The sequence below is a fragment of the Ixodes scapularis genome, unplaced genomic scaffold (assembly GCF_016920785.2).
Source record: "Ixodes scapularis isolate PalLabHiFi unplaced genomic scaffold, ASM1692078v2 PGA_scaffold13__105_contigs__length_92229423, whole genome shotgun sequence".
In the NCBI taxonomy this organism is placed as follows: Eukaryota; Metazoa; Arthropoda; class Arachnida; order Ixodida; family Ixodidae; genus Ixodes; species Ixodes scapularis.
In genome coordinates, this window is record NW_024609839.1 from 55,408,068 (window position 1) to 55,435,427 (window position 27,360).

General features: G+C 46.8%; 1 protein-coding gene across 1 annotated transcript; it reads left to right on the plus strand.

Annotated features, from left to right (window-relative positions):
- Window positions 1–2,190: 2,190 nt before the first annotated feature.
- Window positions 2,191–26,319, plus strand: LOC120846486 (OCIA domain-containing protein 1). The gene is made up of 8 exons (XM_040218245.2): window positions 2,191–2,359; window positions 3,392–3,461; window positions 3,546–3,599; window positions 5,203–5,250; window positions 10,738–10,870; window positions 13,719–13,882; window positions 18,414–18,701; window positions 26,110–26,319. The coding sequence occupies exons 1-8, from the start codon at window positions 2,282–2,284 to the stop codon at window positions 26,148–26,150; spliced, it is 876 nt and encodes a 291-aa protein (XP_040074179.1). The 5' UTR covers window positions 2,191–2,281; the 3' UTR covers window positions 26,151–26,319.
- Window positions 26,320–27,360: the final 1,041 nt, after the last annotated feature.

Here is a 27,360-nt window from a genome sequence, read left to right on the forward strand (position 1 = left end):
CCTCGGAAATAAAATGAGCGGGCGGGAAACAGCTAACCCGCGTGGAGCTTTAACAGACTTATACGCAAAAAATGCAATACAAAAAAGAAGCGTCAAAGCAAAGAGCAGAGGGGGGAGGGAAAGGAGGAGGGGGGGGGGGGGGGTGGCGGTGGCGCCTTTCGTGCAGGCGACGGGGTTTATTGGCGTTACACAAGAGCGAGCGAAACTAGAAACCAAGCACCAAGCAAAACAAAAGAAACGAAGGCATGGAGAATACAGGCGCGCACAGACTGAGATCTGAGAGCGGGGGTGACTCATAATTCGCAGAGCTCTGATAACTCGTTGACTAGCGCCGCCGAAAGATGATCAGTTATTGTTTTTGTATAGTTCGAGGAGCGTTGTTTAGCAGGTGGCCAAACGTGCTGCCTTCCACGTTCATTCGCGCGCACGCCTTTGAAGTGCGAAATCTGGGTTTCCTTCGGCAATAAGACAAAGCGAGATTCACTTCTCTCTTCTCCTCTTGCGCTTTGCTCCGACACTTGTTTTATTATTCTGCATTTTTACGTGTAAGTCCGCCTTTTACTTGGTCTTTGTTCTGATGCTTGTTTTCTGTGTTATATGTTTTACATTCGAGTGGGTTAGGCAGTGCTTAAAGTCTCCCGTAAGTTGAGGGGGGTCCCTACAAGGAGGAAAGGAAGGGGGGGGGTTCTGACGAGATGTACTAGATGCACATAAAATGAACCCCACTGCTGACTCTACCCACGCTGTACCTGCAACCCTCAATTACATCCCTGAAAACAAGCTATTTTATTGCAAGATATTATTTTTATTTCACTAATGCTAGGGCTGTGGAGGGGGGTCTCAGACCATCCTTTAAAATCAGTGAGGGGTCCGAGACCCCCCGAGACCCCCCGAGACCCCCCAGACTTTAAGCCCTGGGGTTAGGGTTACAGGCAAGCTAGCGGATTCCCGCTCATTTCCTTCGACTTTAGACTCCGTCTACTTTGTTTCACCTTGTGATGTACCGCTGCGGACGCAGCGAGTCGCCCCAGGCAATCCAGCACCGCGAGGGGGACTACACGCACGGCGCGTTGCTGCGCTCCATGGTCAGGCGACACTCAGAAAGCACTGGATTGGTTTCGATGGCTCTCGTGCTGTCTGTTGCGGTCCATCGCAAGGTGAAGTAGATTGTCGTCACCGCTCTTGTCGCGTGACCGAACTGACTGAACCTGCAGAAAGACTGTTTCGTGACATGGTGTCTCGTGCTGCCCCGTAGAGGTTGCACTTTGTCAGAAGATGTGTTCCTGCCACTGTGCATGGAGTCGCTTCCAGCAGCGTACTAGCCGTGTTGCTATGCGGATATTCGAAGAATAGAGTACTTAATATAGCTTATTTCTGCGCCACGCACGAACTCGATATTTTATGGTCTTATGAAACAAACACACTGGCCGCGTATGTCTTAGAAGACAAATGCCAAAAAAAAGATTGCCAAAAAAAAAAAAATTAGTGGATTTACGTTTTGCTGTTTGTTGCGAGCCACGTGGTCGAAAGACCGATGTTTTAAACAAGCATCGACATATCAAGGGGCTTTCTCGATGTTTTCAGTACAATGTAAACAAACCCTTTGTGCCACAAGCGCTCCGCTTAGTAAAATCAGTGCTTTTTTTAGGCATTTTGCATTTTGTTGCAATTGTCTATGCGTTTGATAATGTCAGCTTTATGGTGCTTATGCCGGCAACACAATGTAGCTGTCGAAAGCCAATTTTTACGTTTAGGAATTAGAAGAATGGAATGAAACGATTCAGCCATTCCAGGAGTGGGAATGGGCCCAGTGTCCCCATTCCTAGGAGTTGAAAGGAATTGAATTATCGCAAACTCTAATTCCCCGGAATGGAATTGAAATGGAATGAGGGTGCCCATTCCGCAACACTGCATGACGTATCGCCGGAGTGCACTTTTACCTTTTAGTGCGAAGAAGTATCAGGCTTTTCGCTGTGTCATCGTTCACGACTAATGCGTTTATAATAATTTTAAACGAGACGTGTATGTCCTTGTAGAACTGATCTGGCATTTTCTTTGGTTATTTTGAGGTGAAAGAAAAATTAGGGAGGGATGTTTGTTTGTTTGAGGGTAAAAAGAAAGGGGCGAGCCAGGAGAGGTGAGGGCGTTGTAGCCTTCAGCGCTAGGAGTAGGCATAGAGATCATACATACTAACTGGTGTAGGTGGGGGCATGCTAGCATTACTTGGTGTGCGTGGTACTCATTCTTGCCGCTAGTGGTGCGACCGAGCTGCAGAAGAAACATGGCGGCCTCGAGCGATATCATTCCTCCGGAAATATCGGCGAGCGGCTATGAACATCAGCAACGACCTCAGGGACAGGTGAATAATAACGTTACTATTCAGTGGCACCTAAAGAACTCGCGTTTCAACAGCTTGTTTATTTCTCACTGTGCTGTACAGGAATTCATAGTAAATGCGAATGCTGCCTGGGACCTGCAGTTTCCTGGATGATTCGCAACGGAGCCCGCCTCGTTATTTTTTATTAATTAAAGCTTCAAGTTTAACTTGTCACGCTCACCCAGCGTGATACAAGCAATTTTAATTAGTATAAGATACAGACTAACGTATTCGTGCTTCGAGCATTATCATACCGCGGCGTACGATAGCATGAACACGCGGTAAGCATTTTTCGTGACGGCTTACGAATTTGTCGTCTCGTCTCGTACGGCGGCTACGAAAACATCTACTTGAAGTTTAATGAAGTTATGACGACATTATTGAGCGCAGTTTATTAATTTTTTTTTTTCGAGGTTTGGAAGTCAGAATATGGTATTTGCCTACATCAGCTTGTATTTACATGCTGACGGTTGGTTAATTTTGTTTCCGTTTATTCATGTTACACAAAGGCTTTAATCAGCATTTACGCGTCTTCTTCAAGCAACGTAAAGGTGTACGCAAAAAAAAAAAAATAATAATTGACTTTGGGGCACTGTGACATTCTTGATCATGCCAGCAATGCCTGCTGTTTTAAGTATTAACCAAATGGGATATTCATTAGATGTCATATTTGAGTGCAATGTTCACTGGGAACACTCGGAACAAGCTCACACTTATGGGTTCCCACAACCAGCAATTTCGATGGTGTGGAATGCACGTTGCAAACACCGTAGAAACTTGCCATCAGCAACACGCCGAGCAGCAACACACTCAGCTTTGGCCGCCAGTGAATTCCTCCTACATTGGGTCGGTCCGCTTGATCATGTTATGCGTAGTTAGAAAATAAAAGCGTATCTGCATATCATTTTTTTTTCTTTACATATGCAGGCGTGTTGAGCGTGTCTTTGCCGTCCTTGAAACTTCTCCGCACTGCCTGCTTCATTTATGATAGAGCCGCATCAATGTTTTGTCTAGCGCTACGCCTTCACGCCCGAAGAGCTGAGGGTCCTCAAAGAATGCAACCGAGAGAGCTTCTATTATCGCAGTGAGTTCCTCGCTCCTCCTCCTCACTCTCACGCATGGTATGCATCCTTTGACAGTACAGATGACCCGTCATTCTTATCTTTAGGCCTTCCATTTGCGACTGCTGCGATGGTGGCGGTTCACTACGGAGCCAAGGCCGGTGAGTCGAATCGTTTGTTTCGATGTGGCGTTTGAAATGCACTCCCGACTCGCGTCGACCGTGAATTTGTTAGGTCACGAAATATCCGCGTGTTTCCGTCACAGCTCTGCACATCTGAAATCCTTAAAAGCACCGCTGCATTCGGCAGCTTGTTTACCGTCTGACCAGCAGACGGAAACCTGCGTAATTACTGGTTTGGATGCCGGTGTGCCCAACGCAAGACGTTTGGCTGGTGTATTTACTGCATCCTAAACTGTGCTTCCTCCATTTTCGCTCGAGGACATCGTAGAAGTGTCGCACTGTCGTCTGCCACAATCCCGGTGGGGTCGCAGCGGCGAAGGTTTACGCAGCAGACGCGTGTTCGGCTGCAGGTCGCTCTCCGGCTCGATGACCTGTAGAAGACGCTTCCATGGTCCGCCGAGAGTTGGGACGCTGTGATTCCGGCGAGACTTGAGCTCACTCATACTTCTTAACGTGGCAGCGTTAAGGAGCTTATGTCACAGTAAAGACGGCCTCGGTGGCGTGACGCGAAAATCCTCATTGGTCAATAGGGTCAGAACGTCACGGCCACATGACGTTGTGCGGGAATTTAAAACAACTTACTACGCTCTCGTTAAACGTGACGTCACATGTGGAATGGAAGTGATTAAAAAGCATGACATGTAATGTGAATTAAAGGTTGCCACATCTCTCAAATGATTCCATTTTATAAAGTAATTGCCTTAAAAAGAAAAATTTCAAGAATTTTAGGCGGGATTTGAAAGCCATGTCCCTTCAGTGCAAGCCAGACACGCTACCGGCTAAGCCGTGTCCGCCGCACTTCCTGCTCACTGGCAAGAAGAGCATGAGAAGTGAATGAGGAGGTTTTGTGAACAGGGCCCGATAACGCTATCGCGTTCCACTTTTAAACGCAAAGCTTAAGTGTCCTCCAAATTTTTCGCCTGCGATCCTACGACCAACCGTCGGGATCATAACATCCAGCAACGTGTCACACCGGCTCTTGCGACGTTATTGGTTGTCATTTCGGGGCCAATTTCGATGTGTGTGAGCAGTATGCGGAGAGCGAGTCGTCTGCTTCTTGCGCAGGAGTTGCAGTGACATCGAAACGATGCCGAGCTCTGATTGGCTTTGATTGGAAGGATAGTGTGTAGACCCCAATGCTAGATGCCTTGAGGTCTACCCACTATTTTGTTCAATCAGCCAATAAGAGCTCGGCATTGTGACATCATCGCAACCCCCGTGGAAGAAGCAGGCGAACTTGCCCTCTGCATAGATCGCAAAATCACACCAGTCGGAGACTTGTTCGATGCTCCACGCTTTCTCAACCGTCCACCACGATTGCTTGACCCGGCCATTCTCTAAATTGCCGGCGACGTAATATGGGGTCTTTTCGTGGGCACTTCGATGCATGGGAGGGATGAAATGCTAAACGCCCTGTTCAGACATGCATTCCAAACTATGCCTTTCTACTAAATGTGCATGTCTCTAGTGGTGCTCTTAGTTGTTTTCTGGGTTAGTTTTGCACGACCTTTGCTGCTGCAGATCGTCCTCTCTAAATTGTAGCCTTGACCATTGCTCTGCTTCTCTTCTGTTTCTGTTGTAGGTTACCTGACAGCTCATCCTAGATTTGGAACGACCCTGAAGGTTGTGGGTGAGGAACACTTCTCAGGCTTTGTTTTTACAGCAGAGCTGTTAAAAGACACATGCAAAGAAAAAAAACATTTTTTTTAGATAGCATAGATGGAAAAAGGATGTCATAAAACGATTTTACAACGAAGAAAAAAATTTTTAGAGCTATATTTACGGCGCTATACGAATTTGTAGGTGGCGCTCGCGGGAGCCGCCGCTGGTCACGTGGTAGGCCCGCGCGCCGCCGCACGCTGAACATTGTGCGAACGCCGCTTCAACGCGTTTCTCCACGCCGCCGTCGCCGCCGCCGCACAAGTTCGTCTGCTTTGGGGCACCGCCACCGTCATCTGACCGGCGCACAGGTCTATCACGTCTGTTTGCGCTTTTTCAGGAGTTTCCTTTGGGCTCTAAAAGTTACTTAATCATCTTAGTTTTTTGTTATACTTCAAACCAAGATGAATAAGTTACTTTTAGAGGCCATAGAAAGCTTCCGAAAGAGCGCAAGCACCACGTGACAAATATGGGCCCATCGCGTGATAAACAAAAACCACTTTTCCGCGGCGCCCGGCGGCGCCAACTACAAATTCGTATAGCGCCGTAAATATAGCTCTAAAAATTTTTTAACTTGGCTGTAAAATTGTTTTATGATATCCTTTTTCCATCTAAGCTGTTTAAAAAAAATGTTTTTTTCCTTTGCATGTGTCCTTTAAGGGTTAGATTCCCCAGGATTGTGTCCGTCCGCAGAAGAATGTCGACAAAACACTCTGGACAGCTACCGCCGTCGCTTATAGACGGTGGTAGCTGTCCAGAGTGTTGTGTTTGCCGGTTGTCTGGTTGCTGCCGTCGCTCATAGATCGCGGCAACTTTTCCAGCCTTTCCACTCTGGCTTGCCGACTTGTGGCCGGCCATTACTTCATTCCCACCATTGTACAGCTTCGCTGGTCTTCCTTCTTCACCAGAGTGGAAAGGCTGAAAGTTTTTGTGTATTTCTGCAGAGCCTTGCAATAAACATTGGGCACTACTTTTGGGAAGTGAGGCATCAGAACATGGACATGCAAGGAACTAGAAAAGTATTATTTTAAGGAAAAACACTGCCTCGGTGGATCCAAGTCTAGGTGGCGGGTTCGAATCCCGGCTGAGGTGCCCGCAATCTGACAGAGGCTTATTGTGGTGTGGTAACCAAGATTTTGGTTGCACATCAATAGATCCCCCTTAATGGTAGATTTATCCTGAGTCACCTGGCTAAGGGAAAGGGTGTGGGCTAGCTCTGAAAAGTGGAGTTTCAATATTCAATTTCTTCTCTTGGTTGCCTTAGTCATAGTTTAAAAAGTGTTTATACAACATAACCACCTGTGCTCGGGCAAAAGGGGGCGGCACAAGTGAATAAGTGTCTTTGGATGATATGCTGTTTTCAACGTTTTAAATAGTATTGTCAAAGTTAGCAAGGCTTCTTATTACGCTCAATTTATTATACAGTATTTTGCTTAGAAAAAAAATGCCTAAAACATCTCCCGCATATGCCGAGAGATTCCTAAATTAGAATGAACTACATGTGGTTAAATAGGTGCTGTAAGGAAAACGTTGCCAAAACATTTACTGTTTCAAAACTCGCTACATCATTCCTTTTTATTACCGTAAAATACCGTGCATCCGCCCATTCCACATTAAGCGCCCATACCCAAATTTGTAAAATCTGAGAAAATATGCACAGTACATTGATATGTAGAACTGATGACCGGACAAGCGCCCATCCCCCATTTTTACATGATTATCTCAAAATTTTGAGTGGGCGCTTGCCCGGTATTTTACGGTATGTCTCAATTTAGTTATCATTGTTGATTGAAAGAAAGCACTTGAGGACCTAACCGAAACCGTAGTCAGTCAACCAGGGGACACCTTAATCAGCTGACTTTACCTTAACCTACCTGCCAGCAGTATACAGAACTGATACAAATGCACAGAAAGTCAGCCAGGCGACTGATTAACAGATGTTCACAGTACATCTGTTGCAAGCCTGTTCTCGGGGAAGCCCTGAAACTCTAGATCTCTCATTCTGCTTAAGTTTTAAACTAATACAGTGAAAGCATGTCACTTGAACTGGAAGCCATACCTTTCGGTGTTGTTAAATTTGTTGTGGAAGCTCTTTTTTCTGGTTTATCTAACAGACTCCTGCACTTGTGACCCTGCATTGTTTCAAGCTTAACGTAATGTCCACTAATAGGTTGTCGAGCATGACCGGACAAATTTATTTTATTTATTTTTCAATTTGTCCCTTATCATCCCAAGGGCATTTGGTAAAGGAACGTTAAGATTAGATACGAGATAGACTCTGCACATACACAAAAATATACAAACACTAATAAACTCGACCCTATAGACCCTTTCAGGCAACATTTCATGGGCGCCGCCATCTTGGCGTCACGTGACCCTGCCGCCATAGCCGCCATTCAGTTTCTCGCCGTTCCTCTGCGTTGTGTGCTGCACCGGCCCCTACCGGAGCTTTGTTTTCGCGTTCTTTTACGTTCCGCGTTGAAATCGTGTGTTTTCTTTAGGTGTTTTCGGTATTTCGGGCTTTCATTTAATCATTTGATATCTATATTTTAACATATCTCTTGTATTTTCTTATTTATGGAATGGAAGTGGACAGCGATTGGGGTCGACGATACAAGATTATGAGGCTTCAATGACCATGTAAGTTCATCCCATTCTGAAGTTTTTGTCGCTAATAAAGGGCAGTCAACACTATTGCGACATATCTAAATTGCAACTGACGCAGTAAGGCTATCACAGTCGTGCTTCTCGCTGCATGTGGGCGCTCGTTTCCGTAAAGCCGACCCGCCATGTAAGCGATTTAGCGTGCGACGAGACGAGCGACAGAGATTTCTCACTGTCGCCCGTCGCATCGCTCGGTTTTGGGATTTCTAGAAAACGTCGCTCACCGTCTTGGTCGCTTGCTCCGTCGCTTCCATGCGGTTTGCCTCGTCGCGCGACTGACTGAGCGACAGCGAAGGGGGTCACCGTCGCTTGTCTCGTTGCTCGGCGAATCGCTTGCACGCGGTTTATACTTAATATCGAGGCGCCAATGGTTCATTGCTGTGTGCATGGAAATTAATTGAGTATAAACCGCATGTAAGCGATTTGGCGAGCGACCAGATAAGCGACTGCGACCCGCTTTGCTGTCGCTCAGTCAGTCGCGCAACGAGGCAAACCGCATGGAAGTGACGAAGCAAGCGACCAAGACGGTGAGCGACGTTTTCTAAAAACCCCAAAAAACGAGCGATGCGACAGGCGACAGTATTTGTAAATAGAAAAAAAAAATCTCCGTCGCTCGTCTCGTCGCACGCTAAATCGCTGACATGCGGGTCGGCTTTACAGAAACGAGCGCGCACATGCAGCGAGAAGCACGACTGCGATAGCCTTACTGCGTCAGTTGCAATCTGCATATGTCGCAATAGTGTTGACTGCCCTTTATTAGCGACAAAAACGTAAGAATGGGATGAACTTACATGGTCATTGAAGCCTCATAAGTATCGTCGACCCATTCGCTGTCGGATTCCATTCCATAAATAAGAAAATACAAGAGCTATGTCGAAATATAAATATCAAATGATTAAATGAAAGTTCTAAATAGCGAAAAGACCCAAAGAAAGTGCAAGATTTCAACGCGGAACGTAAATGAACACGAAAGCGAAGCTCCGGTAGTGGCCTGTGCAGCACACAACGCGGAGCAACGGCGAGGAATGAAGGTCGGCTATGGCGGCCCGGAAAGCGCGCGAAGGGCGCGCCGACTGGTGGCAGCTCGAGTAACTGACTCGCTGAAAGCGTCTATAGAAGGGTGATTTTTAACATCGAAAAGAAAGCATTGATCATGTTCACCTAACAAACATAAAAAATATAACGCGTTGGAAAGCATTCAATGAATATTGCTGGGTAGCCGAATCCATTCTTCAACTATACATAGAAAAAAAATATACCTTGTAACCCTTAGCCGACAGTGTGGTGAAAGCTACGCGTTCGTTGCACCAATCAATAGCCTCCGTTTCACCACCTGACCTCGCTCCCTGCGCGTGTGCAGGGATGGGCAAAATACATGCAAATATGTATCGAAATACAAATACAAAATACTTCGTCAAAAATGTTTTTAATTACAAATCTAATTACATTTCCAAAAAAGCATTTAAGTACAAGATACAAATACAACCAAACGTATTTGGTCTCCTACAAATGCTTTTCCAAATACATTCCTCAAAATTTGCGTCAGCGACTTCAGGGCACCTGCAACGGGTTTCTTGGTACAGTATCTCCTTTTAATTTTGCATCGCACACTCGGGAGTTAGTGTGCGAGGCTCTAGTAACGTAATAGAAATATAATCACAAAAAAATGTAATCAGCTTGAACGTAATAGGTGAAAAAAGTACAGAGCTTCAAGCAGCTCGTTTTGTCGATTACATTTTAGTATAGACCAGGGGTGGCCAGGCTGACCCGGCCTAAGAGCTCGAAATAATTCGACTCGAACTAATTTCGGTCTATCTGAGTCAAAAGCAGTACGATTGTGTGTAAGGAAGCAGTAGCACAACACTACCAAACTGCAACCTGTCTTTCGATTTAAAACACGTTTCATTTCTCTCTTAGGGGAAGTGCTGCGGAAGGGAGGAAGGGGGGGGAGAGAGAGGAGGGGTAAGGGAGGGAGCGGCGAGCCGCACTTTAACACGCGAAGAGCCGCATGCGGCTCGTGAGCCGCAGCTTAGACACCCCTGGTATAGACCAACAAAGAACCGAGACGACCAAGACGCGCAGCACTAGCTAGATACTTTTTCATTGTTGCAACTCGCACCAGTTACGAAAATCTGGACGACCCGCGCATTTATAATGTTCCAGGCAAAAATGTGGATGGAAATCAGGCTGGAAAGCATCACGAGTTGTTACAGGCACTTATTTAGCCAGTCTGCCTGTGAACGTCGATTTCGTCACTATTCTTGCCCTGGACTAGCACCGTAATCACAAAGTCACTAAACGCTTGTGCTTGACTGAGAGACACTGCATTCGGTGCAGAACATAGTTTTCTTCCTGCTCTGGATAGTGACAATAAATTTGAGGAAAGTATTTTCGCCCACAAAATTGTATTTAATTACAATCGTATTTGAAACACCCACGTTTTAGTATTCAAATACACACGTCAAATACATTACCCAATTTGTAATTAAATACAAATGCAAAATACACAAGGTATTTGAAATACGTATTTCAAATACTTGTATTTGAAATACTGCTTATCCCTGTGCGTGTGTATGAACAGGAGCGAGATTATGTGGCTAAAGATTGTTGTACGAACGGTCTAGCGAGAACGTAGCCTCCACCACACTGTCAGCTTAGATAGAACCAGTTAAGCAGTTGAATTCTCGAAATTTGGCGGGCACAATCCAACCTTCGTAAAATAAGGTATGGCAGACACAGAAACCTATGTTTTTCCCTTCTTGTTTTATTCTGAGTAAATTTGATTGCATTGCAGGCGCCGGATTTGCTGGCTGGCTGATCGGCAAGTTCTCGTACCAGAGCACATGCGAACAGAAATTGATGCAGCTGCCTGGAAGCGTCATTGGGGACGCCATTCGACGCAAGCGAGGGCTGTCGTCATCCCAAACGTAAGCACCTTTCGCTTTTCTTTTTTTTTCATTTTGTTTGGCATTTGTTTCTTTTCGGTGCTAGAGTCGCTCGGTAGCTTTTGTCCAGGCACGCATTTGAGAAAACGCGACAAAACACTGTGACCCGACCCCGCCTTTTCCTGAGATAGATCTGGGTAGGAGGAAAAAAAGAAGCGCCTCGGTCATCTTTGATCGCACTTCTCAGGAGAAGAAAAGGTGGCGCATGATTGTGATTTATGGTTTGTTGGAATACTTAGGTTGAGTTTGTACCATAAAAAGATGACCACGTAGTCCACCTTAGTGACCCTTTAAAGGGCACTCCGGCGATCTTTTTCACTACCCCAACTATCGTATATACGCGTGTAATGGCCGCAGGTATTTTTTAATGATTTCGGGCGAGAACTAGGGGTGCGGCCATTACATGGAGAAAACTGAAAAGGTTTTTTGGAAATCTTTTTTTTTGTCAAAAGTTTCACTACTTGCATTGATTAAATGGAAGTACTCACGCGCCTTGGTAGAACAAGAAATCATTTATGGGTATTCATGGGCGTACCAACTGAGGGGGCAAGGGGGACGCTTGCCCCCCTCCCAGTTCTCAGAGTGGGGGGGGAGGGGGGCAAGGCATGGTCCCCATCCCCCCCTCCTGAAACAGCCGTCACTGGGCAGGGCAAACACTGGCCGACGGCGCCCAAGGGATACCAATAGACCCTTTTCAAAAGTCAGAGTCCTCTTGTGGCAGTCCAAAAAGCTCCACTATTGCCGCTCTAATGGCGTCAATAGGAGATCATGCGGGGCTAAATCAAGCACCCTCGATTTCGTGCATCGAAGGTGACATGAAGCGATCAACATTTTGTCCTTTTTTGTTCTATGCTTTCGAAGACATTCAATCTTTCTGGTGTGGCAAAACAGTGTAGTTCCGCCATTAGAGCGTCGGGTCTGGCTTTGCACAAGGTGGGTAGACTGACTTTTGGAAAGGGTCTATTGGGCGCCGCCCCCGGCCCTGGGGGGGGGGGGGGGGGGGGGGAGGGAGGGAGGGAGGGAGGGAGGGGGAGGGAGGGAGGGAGGAGAGGGGGGTCGGTCGGGTTGGGTCTGGTTTGCCCCCCCACTCAAAAACAAGTTAGTACGCCACTGTGGGTATTGCATAGGTGCAAAGTCCTTTTCACTTGTCCATAGTAGATCACTCATCTTCGGAACTTGTCTCGGCGTCTGGCGTCTGGACTTCGTCGACACCGAACTTTCGCCCGGCTGCTCTTTTGTTGTCGTCTTGAGGAAAGGCAGTAACTGAGTTTAAAGCCGACCGTGTAACTCGTATACTTCCCCCTCCAGAAGCCTGAAGTGGGTGGCAGCGGGAAACCGGGGGTACTCGCAAACACAAAGAGATGCACTGCATCTGGTTCGAGATTGTTCGAGAAGAAGCGGGAGGCGCAAACAGACAGGACAGTGTGCCTCAGTGTTGTTGGCTGCCGCAGCCGGTTGGGCGCCATCTGCCGGCAATACCTGAAAAAAAAGAAATGGCTGCATTTACGATTTTAAAATTGTATTTGCGGCCTATACACGAGTCATTTTTAGATATATTTTCTTCGGCTTTTTTTTGTTTAAAGTTAGGAGTGTTGCTATTACACGAGTGCGGCCATTACACGCGTATATACGGTAACTGTATTTTCGGAATTACCAGCCTTTATTTTTTCCTGTATATTATTTAGTATTGCGAAATTGAGAATAGTAGTCATTGTGAAATTGGCAAGTGAAAATCTTACCGAATCCCATATTCAAATATATCCGCGCCTTTCCGCACCGCGACGTCAGGAGAAAACAGGCTTGCAGGTCGAGCGGGCAGTCTAAAAATGCACTGTGCCAAGCATTCATATCGTGATGTTGCTCAGGCTCTGGAGCGAACTTCCAAAGCATTCATTTGTCACTAGAAACTGCTCATAATCAGTTGGGAACAAAATCTACAGTCCAAAGAGTGAACTCCTGCCTTCCCATGATGTCACTTTTTTATTCTTGCCAGTAGAAACTTTCACTTTGAAAAACAGGGTGAGCACCAAACGTAAATTCAATAACCTTATAAAAAAAAAAAAAACTGTTTCGACCCAATATTTGGGTTACTAAATCAGCGAAGTTTGTTGACGTGTTTAGCAAATTTTCGGGCGAATCAGGGACTGTGAAGACGGCAGGGTGTGTCCTTTAAATGCCTGACTTCCAGCATGCGCTCCGTGTCTTCCGCCGTGCTTTCACAGCGTGTGCAGGTTCGAGGCACACGAGGTGCCAAAACGTCGTTCGTTGAACGTAGGAAGCTCGCACTAGAGGTGGGAGAGCCAAAGCTCCTCCCTGCCATTTTCGCCTCGCCAGCGACCATCCGCAATTCCAATGCCCCATATATAGCGGGGCGGTAGTCGCAAGATGGCAGAAGAGACTGGGATAGATTTTCTCCAGGATTTCGTGCGCACCTGCTCGCTGACGCTGGTCAATGTGCCGAGATTAATTCATTTGGCTACAAATGAAAAGCAGTCAGGGTGGGAGCATGTCGCAGGTGAGGGAGTTGTCGACATGAATTAAAATAATTAATGCATTGATTTTTAAGGTCACGGAGCAGAACAAAACAACTCCCTATTTTAATGCTCACACTATTTTCGTTAAAACGGCACGATGCACGAACACGCTGATCAGAACCATGCGGCAACAGCAGCGCCAAGGCCGACAATCCCTGCCGCCGTCTCCGTTTTTCTGGTATGTACTTCGTTTTTCCGTGAGTGGGTGAGCTACGAATAGTGTGCCACACGGTGTGCTCAGCAGGGAAAGGAACGTGCTCCCGAGAGATTGTGGACGGTTTGTTCCGCCACGGCAGGACCGGTGACCCGCAGGACAGCAACCAAGTGCTGGACTTCACCCTCAAGGATCCCCAGTATTCGAGCAGGATCGCCGAGTCATCCTCGAGGCCAAGCAGTCTGGACACACTGGGACACACCACTTACCAGGGCCTGGACGACAGCTTCAGGCCATCCATGGACAGTGAGTCGACCTGCTTTAGCACCTCCTCGTAGACTCTCGTCAGTGCAAACTTCAGGAAGCCACGAATTTTGTTTGAATTATCGGAAGTTTAAATTAATGGAAATTCATTTAAACAATGAAGCTAGATGAAATTATTTGCCGCACGAATGGCTACACATATAAAGCAGATATTTAGGACTTCCTCTACATAGGCCTACTGATCATAAGCAGGTATGCGACACTTGAAACATTTTGTGAAATGTATGGCATAAGTTTATTTATCCTGCAGAATTGTGTTTTATTGTGGACTGTTTAGACACCACACAACAACTCAGAACAAAATTAAGTTTGCTTATCGTGCCAAGAAGTTCTCTGTGAACTATTATGCAGGGGACAAATGAGCAATGAAAATGGGCACCGCGCGGAACTTTATATAGCAGCTTGCGCAGATGCTATGACGTGGACCTGTGCCATGCCGCCACGTCACAGCGTCCACACAAGTTGCTATGGAAGTTTCTGCGCGGTGCCAGTTTTCATAGCTCATGTGTGCCCTGCTCAATCCCCGTTGAGTGCGCTTCTCACCGAACACCGGTGCACTGCGGAGAAGCAACACCCGCGGAAGCAAGCTCCGCGGGTGTTGCCTCTGTGCGGTGCATTGGTGCTCAGAAAGAAGCGCACTCAACGGGGCCGCGAGAACAAAAAGTATGAATTGTCCGAAAACGCCGTTCGAGTTATGCGGCTCATGAATACATTCAAAACGTAGCGAGACATCCAAAATTTTGACTTTGTTTGAATTGATTAGAGGTACGAAATATCAGAGTTTCAATTATTGTGAGCCTACTGTACGTTGGCGACACTCGAAGGGGTTTGGTGGCCAAGTGAGTTGGCGCTCAAAGCACAAGGAGCGAAAGCTCGCTCTTCAAAACCCAGAAATCCTGGGTTCAGTCTCCAACCGTGCACGTTTCGATCTGGATGAGCATCGTACCGGCATGCAGTTGTGTATGACTACTGCGCAATGCATGTGAAAGACCTTGGGCTAGCAGTGGTAATGCATTGTCTAAAATTCTCATTTACTGCATAAACCAGTGTCGCCATACCTCGCACCGTCTCATAGACTCATATTTGAATTTTCTTTTAGGTTCAAACGGAGGTAAGGTTTTAACACTTTACTTTTTGTAGCATTCTTGTAAGCTAACCATGTTATTTTCTGTTTGTTTGTCAGCTGCATTACTTAATTTGTGCATACCTGAGACGTAAAAAATAATTTTGACTGTTGTTACAGCCAAAATAGCTAAGTGAGATTGCTCGTGGCTATAAAATACAAAATGAGACATTGCAGTCTGAGTAATATATAAATGTATGTAAAGTGGGAGGCGGAATGGTGGCATCCGTCTGATAAAGACGAAGTTGTTATGAGACACTGCAAAAAATCAATTATTTCTCTGAAAATTTTCTTTTCATCTATTAAACAAGGTTTTATTTTTTAATTCGTTGCATAATCATGTTTGCCTAAATATCAGAAACACTGCCTAAACACAATCTTGTAAAAAATTCAGGAGCACGTAGTTTTGTGACTGATTTATGCCGAGCTATAGATTAATGGTGCAGTACCATTAATTTTAACGTGAACATTCGACTGAGATCAGTCTGTTTGAGTGGTACAATTAAAAAGGGGGGACGTCCAACCAAGCCTTTATTGGGAACCCAACGTTTCGAGACCTCCTCAGCTCTTCTTCAGGGATGACTGGCGACGGAAGTTGAGGAGCGGCATTTTCGTTTTCGTCTCCTTTTGCAGCGGTGCATCTCTTCTCAACTTGGTGATGTCTCGAAGTCTGTGTAACGTAGGTGGACGGTGAAACGCCATAGGACCTATTTATCTTTTTTAACCTAGTTTGTATGTGCTAAGATTCTAAGAAAAGGCTCTCTCGGCAGTTGGCTTAAACTTTGAGGATACGGGTGTTCTTAAAGTCGGCGCGGCGGTCTTTGACTTTGCAGCATTCGACAACCGCGCTGCACTCGTGGCCAAACTTGTGAACGTCGTTTTTGGTGTTGGCTGATCCTCTCCCAAAAGTCCTTGGTTTGGCCTACATATGTGGCCGGACAATCAGGGAATCCTAAAAGGACGCCTCGCGCTTTCTCTTTAGGGGACAGCTTTTGGTCGTGGCACAAGCCGTGTAAGTGTTGACATCGGCTCGTGGGCCATCTGAATCCCCTCTCTAGCCAGCACATGTGCCAGCGCTCAACTTGTTCTTAGCGTATAGGGAACGCTGATGGGCGTGGTTGGCCAGGACTGCATACTTTCCTGTGGCTGCAAATGCTGGTGACATTTTAGGCGTGGACAAAACTGCTCATGTAGCCATTCTTCCCGAGGTCAGCAAAGACCGTTTGCTCCTCCTTTTGTATCTCAGCCTCAGTCGAGCGGATAATCTTTGACCTGTACCCTAGTGTCCCGGCCGCCGACACCTTGTGATGACTGGTGGGATGGTTTGAGTCATACCAAAGCTACTGCCCAGTGTATGTTAGTCTTTTTGTACGCAGAAAATGTTGGCTCTTCCTTTTGGTCTTTTATCGGCACGTCGAGAAAAGGCACATACAAACTACCGTAAAATACCGAGCAAGCGCCCACTCAAAATATGAAGATAATCGCGAAAACTGGGAAATGAGCACTTGTTAGGTCATTAATTTTACCTATATATCTCCTGTGCATATTTTATCAGATGTTGCAAAATTTTGGGGTGGGCACTTAGTAGGGAATGGGCGAATGCTCGGTATTTTACGGTATGTCGGAAAATATTTGGGGACGTTGACCCCGAAATGGAAGCATGTTTCTGAATCACTCCTAGCTTATTAAGCCCCAAAAAGTAAATCTTGCACTTTTTTTTTTTTTTTAAGTTTATTTCAAGGAAAGTTTGTTTTGTCTTTTAGGCGTCCTACTCAGGTGTTTAAAGGGATACTCCGGCGATTTTTCGAGCTACCCCAAGTAACAATATTTTCAATTTCACCAGCCTTTACACTTTCCGATAGGCTATTTAGTATAGCGAAATTCAGAATAGTTATTGTGAAATCGACGAGTGAAAATGACACCAAAGCCAAGATTCAAATATGCCCGCGCTTTTCAATGCGTGACGTCATGGGAGGGCAGGCTTGCGGGTCGAGCGGGCAGTCTAAAAATGAACTATGCCGAGCATTTGTTTCATGCCGCTGCGCGGGAGCTGGAGCGACCTTCCAAAGCATTCATTTGACGCCATGAAGCTGTTTGTAATCAGTTGGGAACAAAGTCTACCGCCCAAAGAGTGAACCCCTGCCTTCCCCCGACGTCACGTTTTCATTGTTGCCAGTAGAGCTTTTCACTTTGAAAAACGAGGTTAAGACTGAAATTGCAAAATCAATAACTTTGTGAAAAAAAATTTATTTTGGCCAAATATTTTGGTTACTATTTCAGCAATGTTTCTTTGTGTGTTTAGGAAATTTTCAGGCAAATCGGGGACTATGAAGAAAACGCCAAAGTACCCCTTTAAAGGGCAACTCCGCTTCATTTTTGGTTTTGAAAAAACAATGCAGTCTTCAGTATCGCCTAGGAAGACCACACGTCAAATATTACGACGCAGTTTTGTCTAAATGTTTCTTAAATGGTCCGGCAAACTTTGCAACTTGCCAAGTTGCCGAAATCGGCTGACTCAAGCGGGCGAATTCAGGCGCAACCAACAGCGCAGTCAAGGCTACGGCATGGGCGGAGCCCACATTGAGCTAAACGTCATCATCATAGCCCCCTTTTGCTTGTTTTTACTTCTCCGATCGAGCGTAGCGCATGACGTCAGCAACGTTGCCTCTCGGCGCTCAGCGGCGTCCACGTGATTGGCGTACACGCCTGCGCAGCGCGCTTCTTGGTAGCAGACAAACCGCCCGCCGTGGTCCCGCCGTTACCGCCGTCTTCCGCGTCACAACCACCGTCGTCGTCTCACCGTTTGTGATTATTTCCTCTCGGAGTTTCGTCCACACTATGTACACCACGTGCGCAGAGTCGCAGACTTATGCCGCAGTTGTGCAGACGTCGTCGAATGCGGTAGACACCAAAACGTGGCAAAGAGTGCGGTGCAGACGACATTCGTGCCTCTGTCGCGCCTGCTGCACGCCCGCCCCCATCCCGCCCGTCGTTGGGCCGAGGATCACGTGACATCTCGTACCACGTGATGGCCATGTACTTGGCGGCCCGAGGCCAATGTTGCCAGACGGAGCCGAAGTTTCGGTTTCGATTTCCGCTCGTGTTTAAAATTAGATTTAAAAATATATATCCCATTTTTCACGAAGCAAACGACGTAGTGTATTTTACTAGGGCTTTTTAATTCGAAATCACTCATTATCCCTCGGAATTGAGCGGAGTTGCCCTTTAAAAACATTTTAGGGTCGAGTTTAGTTTCCCTTCAAACAGAACATATCTCTAAATAAAAAGGAGGTGCCAGCAATGATTCGACAAACTCAATAAACCTAACTGCTTTCCCCCCCTTTCTGCCCACCCCTTTCTCTTCTTCGTCCCAAACCCGAAACCGAGCAGACCCGAACGCCACGCAAGCTCCCGAGGACCTCCCGCCGCCGCAGTACAAGACCTCGTACGATGAACTACGCCGGCAGAACAGGCTGGAGCACGAGAGGCGGCTGGCCGTGGCGTCCTCGGCACAGCACCAGCAGCAGGCTGCCCAGCTGCAGCCTGAACTCTCGGACCCCGCGTCCCAGGCCAACCGTCCCTCGCAGCTGGGCGCACGAGACCGTCCGCCCCGGAGCGCGTTCGACACCAGGACGGCCGCCACCACCATTCCCGGGACGGTCCCAGCGCGCAGCACGGGTGAGGCCGGCACTTGACGCTTTATTGACAAGATATTATGCAAAAATTGCTTAACACATTTCTTTTTTAAGGTATAAATGTTCAAAGAGCAACTCCGACCAAAACTCAAAAGGAAATAAATTACTGGTATCGCTTTAGTGACACAAAATACGACCCCAGCCAAAATATTACGTCAAGGGGACGTCGCATTCCCAACTTATGCCGATAATAAAAATGTGACTCGCTGTGAGCCGCTGCTCCTTAGCAGGCTGCCAGTGGGTTACCGATCGCTAAAGCAACGTTGGGCCGTTGACGTCGTGGTCGTTCTCTTTTTTCCTCCGGTCCGAACGGGCGTACCTGTTGTGCGGTCGAGCAGTATAAAGAACACTTTTTTGAGCCGCTACCGCCGCTACTTCGGCTGGTCATTGGCATGTTTAGCCGTTGCTTTTATCTGTAGCCCGTGTAGATTCAGTATAACCTTTTTGTTTATTTGCCTGTGAGGACTCCAACGCTCGTTTTAGCGAGCTACTTGGTGTGCACTCGCACGCATCGTGGTATCAGAAGGACTGGCCCAGCTGCAGTCATGGGCACGTTACTGCTAAAACCTAACAGTATTACAGTTACAGTTACTGAGGCCAAAAAGTAACCCTGTTACAGTTACAAAATTTATGAAGTAACTTGTTACAGTTACTTCGCTAAAGTAATGCTCTTACTTCATCGTTACTGTACAAAGAAACATGAGAAAACATTCAAAAGGAATGTTCCTTTATATGCCTTTAAATTAGCGTAGATTCCTTATAAGACATTGTGTTGTTCACGGTAGTGAATCTGACTATTTTGAGTAACTAAGATTTTCTTAATAGTCAATATTAACATGTTCCATGAGGAACATTGAAATAAGTGCGACCACCGTAAGGTATACACAAACACAACAGCTGGCGTCCAGATCTCGTATATATCCAATCATGGTGCCAGTCTACAATCAGCCAATTCTAATTTGGAATTTCTTGGATGAGGCAAAATCGGACAGAAGCAACAAAAATCGTGCAAATCTGAAGTCAATAATAAAACAAGTCGTACCTTGCAATCAGCTTTGTCTATGTTTTCTTATGCTACTCCAACTGTCGGCTGAATCATTTTCTACCGTGTGCGCACAATTTTTCATGAAACACTTGGAGAGCAATGTTGCGGCAGCATTCCTCCGACAAAATAAGCACTGATCAAGGTACAAACGACCATTGCATGTAGAATTCCAAACGGCTCTTGCGATCTTTTTTCCGCCACTTCCTAACCAGATCGGACACGCTTGTGCTCCTCCATCACACCCCCCGAAATACAAGAAACCACCCGGAAAGCCCACGATGTGAATATCCATAAATCAACTGGTGCCAAGTGCCCCTGGTCCCGGCTAAGGGTGGTCCTTCAATTTCATGAAAGCACACAGTTGAGCAGAACGACACAGACGTTTTGAGCGAATACACTTTCTCGAGTGACGAGACCCAAGGTGGGACAAGAAGTGGGTGACGGGCAGCAAGGCCGGTAATTGGGTTGTAAAAGAAGGAAGGGGGAGAAAATGGGCCTGAAGTCGACACCCCGCAAGAGTGTATCTGGGATTTGGACGATTGAAATGAGATGGGAAGGAACCGTATGCTTGGCGGGAAGAAGGCAAGCTCGGAAAATCGGTTGTGCCGTAAGCCTGCGGGCGTTTGGGGCGACAAGCGCCATGTCCTCTACAAAATGAACTCTCTCCCTCCGCCAGACGAACAAAAGAAAAACGTTTTATAGATGCCGCGCTTTGTTACATCTGCGTGCGCTGTGGTCGATGTACCATATACAGCTGGTGCGGACACAGACGTCCCCATCCTCCCATTCGGTGGTACTAGCTTGGCCAAGCAGGGTCACCCAAAATTTAGTTTCTTTATATTTCTATTTTTTTCCTTCCTGCCCCGGACGTTTTCTGCTGCTGTTTTTGCTGTGCCCTTTCCGTACCAGGACTTGGGACTCTCACGAGTTGCGAGACGAATTTGTGGTCGTGTTTGCAATATTTTTGCACATGAATCTGACAAGTAACTGTAACGAAGTTACTTTTTACAGTTACTTCCAAAAGTAGTACTCTGGCACAGTTAGTTAGAGGTTTGTTTCACTAAGCAGTAACGAGTTACTGAAAAAAGTAACTAGTTACCGGTAATGCATTACTATACTCTGTTTCACCTTATGATGTACCGCAGGACAGGCTACAAACGCGAGCTCCTTGCTCTGGAGCATATCTCGGCGGCACAAGCTCTCGTGCGCTAAGAGCAGCTCCCAACGCTATGAGCTCGCGCTTCTAGCCTTCTCTGCGGTACAACATAAGGTGAAACGAAGTATAGTAACCACTGCCCAAGAAAGACCAGCGCAACAGAGGCAGGTGCCGCTTGAACCGAGTACTCGTTGCATGCGAACAATACGGGGGCGAGAACGGCCATGATGTCACGTGTGCCTGGCGGCTCATTTCCAGTGTCCGTCGTTTTGAGCGCCTAGTTTCAGTTTAGTCGACTGCGCCCCAAACAAAACTTTGAGGCGTCAATATCTTGAAAAGTATGCACAATACTGAAAATAAATTAGGCCCTGTAATTCAGGGACTCTGACTGCGCTAAGAATAGTCGTAATCCCCCAATCGGGACTATGGACTGAAGTGACCCTTTAACTAGATCAACTAAAAAAACAGAGCTGAAATAAAAAAAAATTATCATAAGGAAAACTTGGCCGTTGTAGCAAATTTATTTCCTATGGGCAACGCCGGGTAATAGTTCAATGGCGACTTCCTCGCGTAACCTGTATGGATCACTACAAAAAGTCAATACTGCGCATACAATAGCCTCTAGTCTCCTGTCGCAAAATATTAGCAGCCAGGGAAAAACACTTATCCATATTTTTCGCCGTTCTGCCATTCTCGGTGGCCGCATATTTGTGCGCCATCTTGTTTCTTTTTTTTCCTCGACTATTTGCATACCTTTTCACTAGATGTCGTCATAGTTTCCATCTTCAAAGCTGTTGCCAGATTACTAGACTAAAAAAACGAAATGAGATTGAAACTTAAAAAAAATTGTAACGTTGTTTGTTGCCCATAGGCAACAATCGTCTTCAAAGTGTTAAACCGCGGTGTCTGGAATGTGTTTTCGACAGGTGTGGTCACCCCGTCCCCATACGCGGTACCTCGAGTTTTGCTCGACGACGTCGCGAAAATTGTTGCTCCGGCACCGCCCGTCCTGTTGCGGGTCGCTCTCTCCAGCGCAGCAATCCGCAGAAGCTGCAGTGGCCGAGAGTTGCGATGCTGCGACAACACTGACATTAGTTGCTCGCGCTTCTTGCCGGAGGTTCCACCACCGATAGCCGGGGTCGCGACGTCCGACAGCATGAGTTGCCGGCTCCTGGGACGTCATTCGTTGCCACCATGGGACCGCTTTCCATGCGTGGGCGGTGTAGGGCATTGAACCCATCGTTCGAAGACGCGTTCCCGGCACCGCGCCTTTTAAATAACAAGTCCGTAGTCCTGGATCTTTTTGCACTAACTTCCTCGATCGAGCGCGGGGCACGGGTAGGAGATGCAAGTGCCGAGTTGGCATTCGGCTGCGACTTGCGTTCATTCGGTGCAGACATCGGCCGAATGCCAGCACGGCACCTGTGTTTGACATCTGCGTCCCACGCTGGCCTCCCGTAAAGGCCATGGAAAAGCCAGCGCCACAGACTTGTAGTTTGAGACGTTGCTTGGAGCCCAATTAACTTCGGCCGTTGTTTTTGCTTCGACGCACTCCGTTCACTTGTACCGTCCTATAGTTTTGTGCATACCAGGAAGTTGTCAACACTTTGTTAAGATAAAGGAATTGTCCGGTCTAATTTTGTGTTCGAGAAAACAATTGAATATCATTGTTATTGCCTCGAGACGCATCATGCGTGCAGTATCCAAATTTTATATACCCCTCTGCACGAGTAATTGAATTTCTACTGCTCCACTCGCATCCTAGCTTAAACGCTCCTTTCGTTGGCAACATTGAAGCTCTGACGTCACACAACACGAAGTGAGCATTTCCCACTCGTCGTTTACCTGCTAGTGAAGGCCACAGCGTGCTTCGTTTTTGTTGTTGCGCTCGACTTGTTTCGTGGATGGGCGAGATTTTTGTTGCACGGTTGGGTGCCACAACCGCGGGGCAGCACATGCGAGCGAAGACGTGACGTTCCACACTTTTCCCCAAAACGCGCAGTGACGAGCGAAATCGATCGTCGCCGTGCGTAGGAACTCGGTTCCCGTCAAGATTGAGATCCCGCTTATGCAGCAATCATCTCACATAAGAGAGCTATGAGCTGAGCTCTAAGCGGGCAGAAGGCTCCTAAGCTGAAGTGTGATGCTGCGCCAACGATATTCAATCACGTCCACCCACTCTTCACCCAAATCGGATCAATCGGTTTGATTATGCAGCAAAACCGAAACCAACGGCTAGGCCATCTGGAAACGATGCCAGAAGTCGTATTTAGCACGCATGCCACCAGATTCTGTTTGACCCACGTGTGAAAATGGAGCATAGCTACGATTCACCAAGCTCGTCCAAGTGACGATGTGTATTTGAACAATTCGCCGTTTGCCTTCGACCCGTGGACATCGCCTCCTAAGGAACAACCCGCAGGCTCATCACCGATCCAGTAGATCCGCCGATAAGTGTACCCAGACGCCGCTTCGCGTAGCTAGGTGCCGCTTCAGAGGCAAAATCCACATCCTTTGCTTTGCATGCACTCCCAGTTCAATCAATGTCTGTCGTAGTTATGTTTGCGCGAAATGGCATACGTTGGCTTGAAGGTTATGGCTGTTTTTGACTAATATCCTGCTAAAAGTCGTGACTTTTTTTGCACACGCTTGGGAAGTGCATTAAAATAAACATATTTCAGTAGGGTACAGCCTAGGAGACTATATAATTCGAAACAAAGTACAAGACACCCATTGACCAATGCTTCTTATCCCAACCATCCGACAAACCTTTGGGTTTTGTGATGTCACGTAGCAGCTACGAATGTCAGCCATTGACACTGGCGAAATTCGGGGTGTAGTTTCATACATATGCTCATGAAAGGTTTAATTAATGAGGGGAGATCATATATCAAAATAAAAATGACGTTTGTCTATATGAAGGCTTCCTCGTCGTAACAAGCGTAAAAACTTAAGTACTTTTGGTTTTGACCGGGCGATCCCTTTAAAGGGCAACTCCGCTCAATTCCGAAGATTTCGGGATAATGAGTGATTTCGAATTAAAAAGCCCTAATAAAAGACACTACGTCGTCTGCTTCGCGAAAAATGGGATGTATATTTTCAAGTCTAATTTTAAACACGAGCGGAAATCGAAACCGAAACTTCAGCTCCGTCCGGCAACATTGGCCTCGGGCCACCAAGTACATGGCCATCACGTGGTACGAGATGTCACGTGATCATCGGCCCAACGACGGGCGGGATGGGGTCGGGCGTGCGGCAGGCGCGAGTGTCGTCTGCACCGCACTGTTCGCCACGTTTTGGTGTCTACAACATTCGACGATGTCTGCACAACTGCGGCATAAGTCTGTGACTCTGCGCACGTGGTGTCCATAGTGTGGACGAAACTCCGAAAGGTAAAAATCACAAACGGTGAGACGACGACAGTGGTTGTGACGCGGAAGATGGCGGTAACGGCGGGACCACGGCGGGCGGTTGGTCTGCTCCCAAGAAGCGCGCTGCGCAGGCGCGTACGCCAATCATGTGGACACTGCTGAGCGCCGAGAGGCAACGTTGCTGACGTCATGCGCTATGCTCGATCGGAGAAGTAAAAACAAGCAAAAGGGGGCCATGATGATGACATTTAGCTCAATGTTGGCTCCGCCCATGCCGTAGCCTTAACTGCGCTGTTGGTTGCGCCTGAATTTGCCCGCTCGAGTCAGCCGATTTCTGCAACTTGGCGAGTTGCAAAGTTTGCCGGACCGTTTAAGAAACATTTAGACAGAACTGCGTCGTAATATTTGACGTGTGGTCTTCCTAGGCGATACTGAAGAGGACTGCATTGTTTTTTCAAAACCATAAATGAAGCGGAGTTGCCCTTTAAGGTAATGCGGAGTCTTGTACTGGAAGACCGACGAGCGAAGGTAGATGATGGTTGTACCTTCGGTTGACCTGTCCATGCAAAAGTGACGTTCGCGGCCTTTGCACGGTGTTAAAGGGGAGCAGCAAAGACTTTTAACAAATTACAAGAGCCATGCAACTTTGCAACGGAACCCACTCTGTACCCGAGGTGAATAAGTTTCATTTTCGTGTGCTCATTAACTGAACGCTGTGTATCATTTTTCAGTTACTAATAGTATGTCACAATACATCATTTTTAGCTCGTTGCAAGGTGTTTACGAATAGCGATGGTTTTTGGCCGAATTGTTATTTTAGAGCGTTCTCAAATCACAATACCCTCACGTTTAGCCACAAAGAGTCACGTACAGCTTCTGAGCCGCAGTTTGACTACCCATGTCCCATTCACCTTGCCGAACTGTCGCAGCAATTCGGCCAAACTGGCAACCCCAAGCCCCAACACCACATACAAAGGAAACAGTTGTACATATTGACGAACGTGCTTACCCATAGCCGTCAAACCGCCGGCCAACGTTGTAACCACGAATGTTTCCGTTGCAACCACAAAAAAAGGCTAGCCCTCACAACTGCCATCACACCAGCCACAGTTTTGAGCCGTGTCACTGGAGTCATATTGTCGAATGGGATCTATTTTGCCGGACATTCCTCTACACGTTATAACAACTCATGCAAATCGGAAAACCACCGATGTAAACCCGTGTAATGGGAGTCGCATTTTAAATTCGCACCTGTCGCCAAGAGCACCCACGAATGCCTGTGTAACTGATGCCGCCGCCACCTAAGAACCACCGGTTTATGAACGGACGTCGCACCATGTGGACATTTAAGTGCAACCAAGCACATTGCTAGCACTTGCGACCAGAAAACACACTTTCACGCTGGCACCATCTATCAGACACTCGTGAAACTCCTACGATCTGAGTACAGCCAGGCCGAAGCTTTCGCAATATTTGTGAGATTGAATCTATACACTACGAGGAGTGGTCACCCGTACAATTGCGTGAATCAGTTCAAGCCCAAGGTGAAAGAAGGGTGCGTAAAAAGGTTGACGTGCAGACGTGTGAAACGGCTTTAACTACTATAGTAGCGTAAAACGTTAGGAGAGAGTGCCATTACTATGATCATAGCTATCGAGCGACAGTGGCCTTTGCTTCGAGGGATTCGTCTCGTTGAGTGACAACGCCTTTGCTCGGGGTTGACATTGTCAACCCCGAACAAAGGCTGGTAGGCTCTTCCTTGCTTTTGTTCTTTGTTGCCGACGTTTCACGTTTTGATGTTTATGATTTGTCTCTCTAGGTGCAAAGAAGAACGACTACGGAGACACCTGGGACGACTGAGGGCACCATGTTGATGGAGCATTCAAGGAGTGTTGGTTCAACCTTTTCTTTCAGTCTAGGAAGTTTATGGGAAATGGAGGAAGGAGAGTATACAAACCGTACTGTTGGGCACCTGGACGCTGTCGTCTGCTGTAGTAATAAAGGGGATGCGAACAATTCAGTGCCACAATGTACAGACTCCTGTAGCTTCTTAAACCTTGCGTCACACATTTACCGTAAAAGCTTGCACATGATATGAAGTCTTTTTTGCCTGTAACGTTTGAATTTGTATTGTATGTGTGGATCCGAACAAGTCTAAGCTTTTCCAGAATACGCGTAAACGAGGTTTCATGCAGTTTCGGTTTCCAGCCATCATCATCATCACCGGCAGGTTGCGCTATTGCGCCACCGCCCGGTCCCGATAACTTGCAGCATACTTGGGTGGTAATTCAATTGACCCTGTAAGTCTGATGTCGCAAATATACATGGAACCGGATATCGCTCCAAAATAGCAAGAGATCAAAAATCTGTGTGGGGGATTCAACCATCTAAAAAGAATAGATATAGGGAGCCTAAGTTTCACACTTACCACGACAGAAGTTTGCCGAGAATTGGCTGTTTCTGAAATATTTATGACAGCAACTTCCAGTCCTCGAGACATCTCGAGACGCCTACTGCAGACGACGAACGCACATAGAATGACTGGAGTATGCAATCTACAACAGTTTGAATCATTTGCATAATGATACGATGTTGATATTGTATCTATTGGAAACATGACAGGCCTGAGAAAACCCATAAGGTATAAAAACAAATTATATTTATGTGCGATATGGGACCTTTTGGTTCGGGAAACGGTTGAGCTAGGAGGGAAATTTGTAATGTGTTTGAAGGAGTACAGAAAGGATAGAAAATATAATTGTTATGAGGTTTCTCATCCATTTACTGATATCAGAGACAGCTAAATAAGAATTATTTACGAAACAGCAGCAGTGAAAGAAATATTTTTTTTAAACAGCCTCATTACAATCCGCATACCCCAAGATGTTTTTTTTTTTTTCCCAAAAGCAGTTAATTAAAGCAATATTGACGGCATGAGACTTGCATAGGTTTACCTGAAAAGGGGTTCATCACCACACTCTAAAGGCTGGTTCACACTGTGGCGACCGAGTACGACCGAGTACGACCGAGAGGGACAAGACCGGTTTTTAGGCCTTTGCGACGTCTTAGG